Source organism: Chelonia mydas, chromosome 5 (genome assembly GCF_015237465.2).
Source record: "Chelonia mydas isolate rCheMyd1 chromosome 5, rCheMyd1.pri.v2, whole genome shotgun sequence".
In the NCBI taxonomy this organism is placed as follows: domain Eukaryota; kingdom Metazoa; phylum Chordata; order Testudines; family Cheloniidae; genus Chelonia; species Chelonia mydas.
Window position 1 is genome coordinate 100549947 of NC_051245.2, and position 12228 is coordinate 100562174.

Consider the following 12228-nt stretch of genomic DNA (forward strand, 5'->3'; position numbering starts at 1 on the left):
CCTGACCGCCCCCGGACCCCCTGCCCCTTGAAACCTCCCCTCTCCTTCCTGACTGCCCTCGGACACCCTGCCCCCCGCCACCCCATCCAACCCCACCTCTCCTTCCTGACTGCCCCCCTGGGACCTCTGCTCCTGTTCAACCCCCCGTTCCCTGCCCTCTGACAGCCCCGACCCCTATCCGACCCGGCTTCTTGCCCCCTAATGGCCCCCTGGCAACCCCTGCCCCATCCATCCCCCCTCCCTCCCCCGCTCTCTCTCCCCTGACTGCCCACGGACACCCTGCCCCTAACTGCCACCCCATCCACCCCTCCCTCTCCTTCCTGACTGCCCCCCCCGGGACCCCTGCCTCATCCACCCTTCCCTGCTCCCTGTCCCCTGACTGCCCCCTGCTGCCCCATCCAACCCCTCCTCTCCTTCATGACTGCCCCCCCCCGGACCCCTGCTCCCATTCAACCTCCCTGTTCCCCGCCCTCTGACAGCCCCAACCCCTATCCACACCCCCGGCCCCTGACCACCCCCTGAACTCCCCTGCCCTCTATTCAACCCCCTTGCCCCCTTACCGCACTGCTTGGAGCACCGGTGGCTGGCGACGCAGCTGCCCCAGGACAGGGAGCCGCGCCACGCAGCACAGAGCACTGGGTCAGGTCGGGCTCTGCAGCTGCGCTGCCCCAGGAGCTCGCAGAGCATTGAGCCAGCAGCGCAGTGAGCTCAGACTGCGGGGGAGGGGGAACAGCAGGGGAGGGGTCGGGGGCTAGCCTCCTGGGCCAGGAGCTCAGGGGCCGGGCAGGACGGTCCCGCGGGCCCTAGTTTGCCCACCTCTGCTTTAGTAATAAACAAAGTTTTTGTTTTTATAAAAATGTCTTTCCTTTTTATTGCATCACCCACTGTTTTCTCTACCCGCAGAGGCCCAAATTCTTTATACTCCCAGCATCCAGTTTCCTTCCCTATGGGTTCTTGCAACCACCTGTCCACAGAGATCCCCAAAGAGTCAAAGGGGGTGGGGGGTGAGACCTTCATCTAATCAAATACTTAGGTAAACTCTTTCCAGTATTCCTTACTCCTGGTCATCAGACTCTTGAACTGATTGTAGTAGCTTTAAAGGTTTTCCACGTACATTATTTGTGGAGGACTTTAAGTGATCAGAATTGGCAGAGAAAGTTGTCTGACTGCTCCTTCCCTGTTACCCCTACCTTTTTTATTTTTTAGAATGAGAGCCTTGGGCAGGGCACCTTTACTAAAATTTTCAAAGGTGTAAGGAAAGAAGTGGGAGACTATGGCGAGCTACATCAAACTGAAGTCCTCTTAAAAGTGCTGGATAAAGTGCACAGAAATTACTCTGAGGTTTGTCTGGTTCTTGGGTAATATGTTTATTGATTGTTGTCTGTAAACAGTTACTGTTCTTTGTTACCATGAGCAACTTAAGATGGTGTTATATGGTAGACAATTACAGTTCAGTTTTAATCCAGAGCCAGATTCTTTCCTGCACCAAGCGTAATTTTGTGCAGGAGAAGCAAGTAGGCTGTTAGGAAGCCAGTTGAAGGCTCTCTTCTTCTCTGCCTTGCACGGCTGCACCTCAGGCTTTGGCCTAGGGACTGCTGTAACTAACCTACACCATCTGACAGTGGTCCCCAAGGGACCACATCCGCATGTTGAGAAATCCCAGAATACAGCGGTGTTCCAGCTATGCCCACTTCTGCCCCTGGTACTGTACACTTTGGACCAGGGAAACTGCAAGGGCCAGCTGTTATGGCTTCACACCTTCTGAGAGCTTCACTCCCTATGTCCCCCACTGGGAGAATTCTCAGCTGACCAAATATGGCCAGTGTTAAGGTCCTTTGCACCTCCTGGGCAGCAGAAAGGGACCAGATCCAGGGAGAGAATTTGGCTCCAGATTTCATATTTGATCCAATACACTACATGCAAATGCAATGAAATACTCTAGTTCAAAATTTTTGAGCAGTTAACCACCTTCTGTTTGTTGTTTATGGCCATCTTTTTGTGGAGTTCAGATATCTGCCATAGGTTAAAAGAGATTCCCTATGAGCGCTGCTTGCTTTCTGTATGTATAAAGCATTCTTGTCCACCGATGTTTTTCCTGTCACCAATAAATTAGATTGCTGACTAAACCATGTGTGCACTGTGGATAAAACAGTTACTAAAAAAAGTCACTGCAGAAGCCAATAAAATGGAATCAGTTATGCAATATCCTTGCAGTAAGTTAGGAATTAAAGCAATGTGAAAATGTGGGTGGTTTTAATATGTTTAATTCCAAATAATTTAACAGTTGATTTTTCTCCACTGATTATCATTCTCTCTGGCTTGCACTTGTAGTCTTTCTTTGAGGCAGCAAGCATGATGAGCCAGCTTTCTTACAAGCACTTGGTATTAAATTATGGAGTTTGTGTCTGTGGAGAGGAGAGTAAGTAAATTCAAATATATTTATATAATTTCAAGCAGTTCTCATTACAGTTTCTGTTCCTGATATTGTGTAAAAGCCTGCTGCGAAATTTATTTACATCCTAGTCGTACAGGGGTGGCTCAGCAGGCATTCATGTGAAAGAGTGACAGTTACTCCTGGGGGAATTCTGTGCCACTGTGCATGCACAGAATTTATGCCCCTCCCTTCCCCCCCCACCCGGCAGATTTCTTTGCTTCCCTGCAGAAAAATGACTTTCTGACAGGGAAGCCACAAGAGCGGTCATGTGACCCTCCCAAGCAGTATGTTTTGGGTGCTCAGGGCAGCCAGCAGAGAGGTAAATCACTGTGGGGCAGGAGGTCGGGCTGGGGAAGACCTGGCTGGTGGCTTTTACCCTGCGCTGTGCTCAGTTGCTAGTCCCAGCTGGGCTGGGGCTGGGAAGGATGGGGCTTCCTCTTCCCCTGCGTGGCATCTGGGGTGGGGTCAGACCCACGGCCAGATTTTTCCCCTGGCTGCAGGAAGTTCTGCAAACTCCCCCTGCTTCCTGCACCCATCACTCCTCAGCTCCAGGGGGAAGGATCCCTGTAGAGGGAGCTGCTGCCCCATCCGCCTAACCCCTGTGCATCCAGACCTCCTCATACCCAGATCCTCCTGCCGAGCCTCACCCCCCATGCACTCAGAACCCCCCGCCCCCAAATGAGCCCAACTCCCCCAGCATCTGAACCCCCCACTGAGGCCCCACACCCAGACCCCCCCCGCTGAGCTCTATACCCCCCACACCCAGACCCCCCCCCCATGCTGAGACCCAACCAGCTTCATCTGTACCCCCTGCAGAGTCCCATTACTGTTGCATCCAGAACCCCCCAACAAGCCCCTGTGCATCCAGATCCACCCTGCACGTGGATCCCCCACTGATCCGCCTGCACCCAGATTGCCCCTCATAGAACCCTCTCAACCCACATATGGATCCCCCCATTAAGCCCCTCCACACTTGGATCCTGCCTTGCTGAGCCTGCCTGCCCACATGGAGGTTCAGGGCCCTGGGGTGTTTTTGGGGCAGGCCCAGTCCTTGCTGTGTCAGGGTTGGGTCAGCCTCACCACTGGGTCCATGTCCTGGTGGGGAGCTGCACAGTGATCTCCCACCTCTGTGCAGCCAGTGGCCTGCGCTCCCTAATGCCATGCTGGAGCCTCCACGTTTATTTGACAAATAAAATTTGTAGAATTTTAAAATATTGTGTACAGAATTTTTATTTTTTGGTGCAGAATTTTTAATTTTTTGTCACTCAGGAGTGACATCAGCAAGCATCATCGGAAATTTGCAAGGGTTGTGGGAATATGCAGTGTAACCTTTGTGAAGGATTTGCTAATACATCTGTCGCGACTGGCAAAGGCTTTTGAGAGCCAGCTTTTCAAAATCAGCTGACAAAATGGTTTCTACAATTTGTCCACCTGCATTTGCATGTCCATAGTGATCAGTGGTGAGCAGTGGTATCATAGTGATCAGTGGTGAGCATAGGTGCCTTATTGTTCAAGCAAATTACCATTTGCCCTGCAAAAAGTCTTGACTGTTACCCTTTGCACATGACCAAATGCTGGTTTTGTAGGGACAAATACAATTTTGGAAGGAGTAGTTTAGGCAACCAGTTCTGAAAATGTGGCCCATTACTTCAACAGAAACTCTGCCCCTCTCCTTCCTTCCCTCCAGTAAAAAATCATCCTCGGAACTGTATATGGGTATGTAGCATGTCCTTAGTAACCTTTTTAAAGCAACTTCAGATTGTTGTTCTAGATTTTATTTATGTATTCCCTCATATGCCAGGCTTTTATATCAGCTAATTCTCCTGTTTTTGTATGCGTATATTGTCTTAAGGTAGATTAGTGTTAGTAGATCCCTTATCTTGGGATCATTTTTTACCTTCCACTCCTTTTACTCAGACCATAGGCATAGAGGACAGGTTTTGCTAAATAAACTTTGGGTTTTTGTTTGTTTTTTTCACATGGCTTTTCTAAGTTATTTTAGCATCGTGTTGTTTTCTTTCTATGATTCCCATTTTTTAACAAAATAAAACATTTTATAATAACAGTAAGTGTCGGAATCCTTTTTTTGTTTGATCATGGGAGTAATGAAGAGCTCAACATTCTGCAAGATGTCTCCTGAATTCAGTTAAAGGGGATCTGCAATGATTTTGTAAGCAAAGTTGTTTAAGATCCTAAATCCTACTTATCTGCATCATAAAATGTAAATGCCCATATATTTTCCTTGACTGCTCAAAAAAGCCTTATCCTTGTTTTGCAGCTTGGCTAGAGCTTTCATGATGAGAGAAACAACATGAAATAAATAGTATAAATCAATGGTTCTCAACTTTTCCTATACTGGGACCCACTATCCCATTTAGCAGTGTAGGAGGGCAGGACTCCGCAGGTTGAGAACAGTAGCCCTTCTGTTTGTGTTTGATTCTCAAAGTTATTTTAACATCATTTTGTGGGGTGGAAAGGGATCATTTTAAATTGTTGGATGTCAAGTAATTTTATTTTAATAATTACTAAAAGTATTTAGTCCAGAGAAACAAGAAATGGTAGGCCAGCTCTTACTAATCGTTTCTCTTACTGCCAACTAAGGGATGTGACTCCCGCTTCTTAGTCGCATGGGGGGAGAAGGGAGGGGGAAATGTACCTTACTGACTACCATGATCAAGACCAAGAAAAATAATCACAATCACTTACTATGTTTGTTTTATTATTAAAGAAAGGAAAACAAACATTAAGCAAAACAATACAAATGACAGAATACAAGTGATAGACTAGTGGCTTCTATTACAAACTCTTCTCCACAGATAGTCATACAGAGCTTTTAACAGAGATTAAATTCTTTAGAGTCAATCACCTTTGGGGATGCTTTTCTCTTGATAAGTTAAGACCAAAGTATATTGTTTCCCCAAATTAGCCTCTTGTCCAGGAATACTTGGTCTAACCATCTGGTGATTAACAGGAGAAACAGTTAGACAGGGTAGGTGAGGTAATATCTTGTATTGGATCAAAAATAAAAGATATCACATCACCCACTTTGTGTTTCTAATATCCTGGGACCGACATGGCTACAACTACACTGCATAGGAGAAACAGTAATATAAGTTACACCAGCGTTTTCATATCCCAATAAAATTATTACAAGAGTTTAAAGCTAATCCCTTAGTCTTAGTTAACTTTCTCTCACCAAAAAGAAAAGGAGTACTTGTGGCACCTTAGAGACTAACAAATTTTTCTGAGCGTGAGCTGAAGTGAGCTGTAGCTTTTCTTTTTGTGAATATAGACTAACACGGCTGCTACTCTGAAACCTTTCTCTTGCCAGTCAATGTTGAAGGCTCGGAGAGGTATCCTTGGGTTGGTTTATTCTTGAGTCTTCTCTGTCTATGGCAGCTTGCTTGTGGAATGCTATTTTGAGCGGGATAGCCGAGGGTATGTGTGAGAGAAAGGGTGCTCGCTTCAAAGTTTTTATACCCTTCTCCTTCCAATTTTCATGACATTATAGGAAAACACTCCTCTTTCAGGCTTGTTTAGATTCAAAGTTGATTGCTGTTGCTCTTTGATTGGCTTCATACCTTGGGGGTCGGCTTAGGTGACACCTTCAGCTTCTGAAGTGCAGCATTTCTTTCTGCCTTTGTGCTTTTTGGGACAGGAAAGATCTATTCCAGATAACTTTTAAAATTAGGTTTAACTCTTTTTATTCAGTCCATTTTCTGAGATTGTCTTTCAGTTTTTTTAGCGTTTGACAGGAAATTAAATTCTGTTTTTCAAATAGTCCATATACTCTTTTTTAATAGAAAAGTTTTTAGTTGTCAGAACAGTCTTCTTAAATTTAAATAACTCTTACAAAGTCTTGAACGTATATAATTAAAAATTGTTGACTTTGGAAAGATTATTCTGGTCTTCTGCAGTTGGTTGAGGGTTTGCCACTGCCAGTAATTAATTCCTCAATAATATAAATATTCTGTACTTAAATACAGAGCTTTTTATACTACTTTAGCAAGGTTATTAGATTCCATGCTCGTACATAAAGCTTTTTACCATTTACATAGCAATAGCATTAGATGCTGTAGTTAGAGCTTTGCATTTATCTAACATGTCTGTAAGAATACATTTCACAAAGATGTTTTGTTTATTTCTTAAATGTTGAAATGACAAAGTTTAAAACTTCTCCATATACACATAGTTTATCTCTAAAGTTCTTAAGAACAGAAGCAGGTTTTCTTGCAAGAGAGGGTAAGGATTGGTAGAGCCGACTTTACCTATTTATATTGCTCTGATAACACACCCTATATCCCTTTTTACTATTATGCCTCTACTTAAAACATAAATGTTTTACATGATCTGTCTTCTTTAAGTGTGCTTGTCCTTGGAAAATAGAAGTAGAAACCTTCTGGGATTTCTGTGATTAGCTTTCACATTTTGTAACATAATTTTACATATGTATTGTTATACTTCCAAGCACCCTGGCTATAGCATTCTTGTAGCTGTATCTTAATATTCAGTAAATATTCTCCTTGATTTCCCAGTTCACTTGTGGTGGTGTTAGCATACACACTTCAATGGTTGTATAATGTACTGTATCAGTAGGGAATTTTATCTTCAGATAGCTTGTTTATAAGTATAGTAATTCATCTTTAAACTCATAATTAGACTCTGTAGTCTATTTACCTCTAAAGACCTGGGAGATTTACTTATGTAACTTCCTTAGTCTACTGAGAGGAGGCCAGTCCCCTATGTTAGCAACAACTACATTTAGTTCAGATAAGTCTGCTACAGATCTGAGTAAAATTTATTTTGTATAGTTCTGAAAACACTGCATGTTCTTTAAAAGACTAAGTTGCAAGCCAGTTTTTGCGTTATAAAGCAGGAAGCACACTGTGATTACAATAGTTTTCATTGTGTTTGGAGTCCAAATGAGGAACATGAATACAATTGAAAGCAGAAGCTCAGGGTTATTTCACTTCACTTAAAATTATTTGTTTCTAAAAAAAATAAACCACTGAAACAGTGGCAACCATGCAGCTGGCTTCCTGGGTCCTTGACCAGAAGACTATTTAGGCAAGTGTTGCCAGATTAATACAGGCAGGCTGTGGGGAAAGGGCCTCTTCTTATGGCTGTGCTACACAAGATAAGCTGTTAGCACAGTTTGTTTTCAGAGGGGAACTTCTGTTGTTCCAACAAAGAATGTGTTTCAATAGCAGAACCAACAACACTTCAATTCAGCAGGATGAAACTTTAGATTTTAAAAAAAGAAGAAAGTTTGTAAACAACTGCAATGTGACTGAGTTGAAATGATTGTTTTATTAATGCAATAGGACATTGATACACTTATACATTATGCTGCTAACTTGAAACCACATTACTTTTATTGTCACAAGGCGGCGGGGGTGTGTGTTAAAATTGGATCTGTTTCTTAGTACAGTGGAGTAGCATCTTATGTGGGGGTTAAGTTCTAAAGTCCGCGCATAAGGCGAAAATCACGTATAGTCAAAATTACCCTTGAAAATCCCTTAAATTGCCCATAAAGTACAGTATACTGTACATGGTTTTGTGTATACAACCCTGTACAGTAATATGTATAATGTATACAGTAATGTACAGTATATAATAGAGTACATATGCAAAATATAATTTTATAGTACTGTATTTTTAATTACAGGGGGTAATTACAGGGGGTCGTCAGGGCTTGATGTTGATCCAGATGACGGAGAGCGAGTCGTAGACGAAGTGGTTGGCTCTGGTTCAGCTCGAGAAGTTGTTTGCATAGGCTCATCTGCTGCTGGTTGTTTTTCCTTGAAAAACATGGTGATCAGCAACTGTCGCTGTTGTCTCTTGAGCTGCTCAAACATTTCTTGTTACGGTCTCAAATCGTCCGTAATACTACGTGTGATTTTGAGGCTTCGTTCCCTAGAGGGATCGTATTCAGAAATTAAATCATTCAGGTGTTTCGCTGCTTGGAACACTTCAGCAAATTTATGAAGATTCCAGCTTGCTGGCTCTTCCTGTTCTTCGTCGTCATCTTCGTCTTCTGTAGACGATTTTATCAGTTCCTCTCACTCTTTGTTAGTCAGTGTTTCTCTATGGTTCTCAATTAATTCTTCAGTTTCTTCCTCAAGAATGTCGATGAAGCCATCGCCACCTGCTTGCCTGGCCACCTGAACAATAGCGTTTCACTTCTTTGTCAATGGTTGGGAAACCCTTAAAATCATTCACACATTCTTTCCATAGGTTTTGCCAACATGCATTGACTGTTTCAGGCTTGATTGCATCCATTGCCTGTTTAATACAAGTGATGCAATCGACAATGTTGTAGGACTTCCAACAGTCCATCACATTAAGATTGGGATCAGCTTCCATAGCGTTACGTCTCCATGAGAACATAAGCCTCATGCACGTGGCCTTGAAACAGTGAATCACACCTTGGTCGAGAGGATGGAGGTGGTATTGGGGGGGAGAAAGATGACTTCAACGTCGTTATGCGCAAACTGGAGTGCTGCAGGGTGGCCAGGAGCATTGTCTATGATCAGCAACACTTTAAAGTCAAGTCCTTTCTCTTCGAGGTACCGCTTGACCTCCGGAATGAAACACTTGTGGAACCAATCCAGAAATAATGCTGCTGTCACCCAAGCCTTTTTATTTGATTGCCAGAACACAGGCAGGAGATTTTTGTTCTTGCCTTTTAGGCCACGGGGATTTGCAGCTCTGTAGAGCAAGCCCAGCTTTATTAAATGCCCAGCTGCATTGCCACAAAACAACACAGTCACATGGTCTTCAGCTGCTTTGAAGCCAGGGGCTTGTCCTTCTGATTTTGAAATGTAAGTGCAGTTGGGCATTTTTTTCCAGGAGAGCCCAGTCTTGTCAGCATTAAAAACTTGTTCTGGAAGATAGCCCTTTTCTTCTATGATTTTCTTTAATTGTTCGGGGTAGGTTTTTGCTGCCTCTTCATTGGCAGATGCAGCTTCACCAGTAGTCTGCATGTTTTTGAAGTTGAAGCGGTTCCTAAAACTGTTAAGCCAACCTTGGCTGGCTTTGAATTCCTCCTCATCAGAAGGCTGTCCCTCTTTGGCGGGAGGTTTGAACAGCACGTAGAGGCTAAGAGCCTTTTCTCGCAATGTGTTGCCATCGATAGGCACACGTTTATGGTTCATGTCTTCCAGCCATAAGTTTAATGCCTTTTCAGTCTTCACTGAAGTCTTATCACGCACCTGGCTCATCAGCTTAGCAGTTATTGGGGCATTTGATGCAACGGCTTGACGAATTTCTCTCTCTCGAATCTTGATGGCATGGATGCTAGATTAGTTGCGGCCGTATTTATGCGCCATGTTGGAGACCAACATACCATCTCCCAATAAGTCCAACACAGCCAGTTTTTCCTCCAGCGTTGGAACAGATAGCTGTTTCTTCGGTTGAGCACCAGATGAAGTAGTTGGCTTGTGTTTAGGGGCCATGTAAGAAAAATACGTATCTTTAAACACTAGAATCGCACTCAGTGCGGCGAGATGCTCACACTATGAGAGGCACGCAGGAACTGAAACCAACTGAGGGAACAGCAGATTCATGTCTCCCATCTCATGCTCACTCCGGGGCATATGCTTATTGAGTGGAATGGTGGGCGAAATTGCCTGCACTATTTACAGGTATCTTGTTGTTTTTCTTTTTTTTTTTTTTTGCCGAGCGCGTATAGTTGAATTCGCAGAAGTTAAATGCGCGTATGATGCAATTCACCTGTAGTAGCAGTACGTTTATAAAACAAGAATGAAAAATTAAACAGTCTGTTTACCTTTTAAACACTTTAAATCAGATATCCTGGTGCAGGAGTATGTCAGATTCGGATCCTTGGACACATATTTGAAAAAGAACAAAAATTCTATCAATATCTTGTGGAAATTGGAAGTTGCCAAACAGTTGGCATTGGCCATGCATTTTCTGGTAAGTCAATTTTTTTCTTTTTTAGTTGATAGTCAAATTCATATGCTTATGGTTTATTATCCATACCCCCCCCCCTCTCTCTCTCACACACGCACACACACACTCTCTACATTAAAATAACATTATTATGCAGTCAAGCACTCAAAAGTTAGGAAATGCCAGAATGAAGGTTGCCTGTTCAACCTAGTTCAGCCCCTTTGTGAGTATGCATGAAGATAGTCTTTAATTACATGATCACATACTGTTTTTTCCACAGGATCCATGCCTCATTCAGTTCACACAATGGACATTGTTCAGTTAATGAGAAGCTAATTCAATATTTTGTTTTCTCCTTATTGTTCAATGTGTGGACTTAGGCCTAATTTACTGCACACTATTCATATACAACTCTGAAGACAGCATTATTAATTTTGTCATGGGCTTTTCTGTAGCACTTATTGCAGAGGTAGGCAACCTGAGGCCCACGGGCTGCATGCGGCCCATCAGGGTAATCCGCTGGCAGGCTGTGAGACAGTATTTACATTGACCATCCACAGGCACAGCTGCCCGCAGCTCCCAGTGGCCACAGTTCACTGTTTCCGGCCAATGGGAGCTGCGGGAAGCAGCAGCCAGCCCGCACACCTTCCCACAGTTCCCATTGGAAAGGCGAACCGCGGCCACTGGGAGCGGCAGGCAGCCGTGCCTGTGGACAGTCACGCCAGCGGATTAGCCTGACAGGCCGTGTGCGCACCGCAGGTTGCCCGCTACTGGCTTATTGGCATAGTATCTAAGTGCGTCACAAACGTTAATTAATTTATCCTCACGACATCCTTATCCCCATTTTATGGATGGGAAGCTGAGGCACAGAGAGATAAAGGTCAAAAGTGTCCACTAGGGCAGCATTCAACTGTCTTAACCACGAGACCCTCCCTTTATTTTCTGTAATCCCCTACCTCATTCACTACACACCTTCCAACTTCTGCAACAAATGGGGCAGAGGTCCTACGAAAAGCAGCCTCCTTTACTGTGAAGTCCTGATTCATGCCCAGAGCAGATGCATCCTATTCACTAAATGAAGCAGCGGTCCTGTGGGGAAAAAAGTATGTGATCATGTAATTAAAGACTATATCATAATGCATACAAATAAGGGAGCTGAATTAAGGTTGCACAGGCAGCCTTAATTCTGGTATTTCCTAACTTCTGAGTGTTTGACTTTGCAACCTTAATAATATTCTTCTAGCATAACCTTTTGTATATGATTTCCTAAGTTTTTTTAAAGAAAGCAAACTGAAAAAACAGAAATTCCATCATATGGTTCATCAGTAGGACTGGAATCTTTAGATCCACCTGACAGACATCTGGCACTAGAGTTAATGGTGTAACTGATACCACTAGTAGGTTGTCATCCTCTGTGTGAACCAGCACTAAAGGGAGATGAGACACTCACCTTGATAGTGGGTTTCACAGATATTTGCCAGCACCAGAGAACTGGTGAGACTCAGCTGTCTTGGGTTCCATTCCAGGCTCTGGAGGGGAGTCTGTTCTAGTGGGCACAGATTTTTGCACATTCCACCAAGCTGATTTCTTCTGCCCCATCCCCATCAACCTGTCCCTGTCCCTTCTATTTTTCACCCCTGGCTACTTGTGTCAGTCCCAGTCTCCTTGCCTTCCCAATCCATGGCCCTACTCCTCAGGCTTCTCATCCCAGTCCCTGTCTTCTTTTCCCCAGCCATCTCCTGCTCTCAGTTTTCTTTCAGAGTCAGAATCTCTCCTCCTCTCCACATGCAGTCCCAGGCTTCTTGCCCAACTAATCCGAGTTTCCCCCTCCAACTCCCAGTCCCGGTTTTTCTCCTCCAGTCCCAGTCTCACCAGACTCC

The 12228-nt window shown here is 44.1% G+C and overlaps 1 protein-coding gene across 3 annotated transcripts in view; it reads left to right on the forward strand.

The window, feature by feature from the left end:
* JAK2 (Janus kinase 2) overlaps positions 1-12228 on the forward strand; it is a 156353-nt gene that overhangs the window by 111255 nt on the left and 32870 nt on the right. For all 3 annotated transcript variants that reach the window (XM_027827858.3, XM_043546956.1, XM_043546955.1), the window contains 3 exons: positions 1207-1341; positions 2332-2419; positions 10245-10372. In XM_027827858.3, the coding sequence (XP_027683659.2) occupies positions 1207-1341; positions 2332-2419; positions 10245-10372 (351 nt within the window). The remainder of the gene's footprint in view (positions 1-1206; positions 1342-2331; positions 2420-10244; positions 10373-12228) is intronic.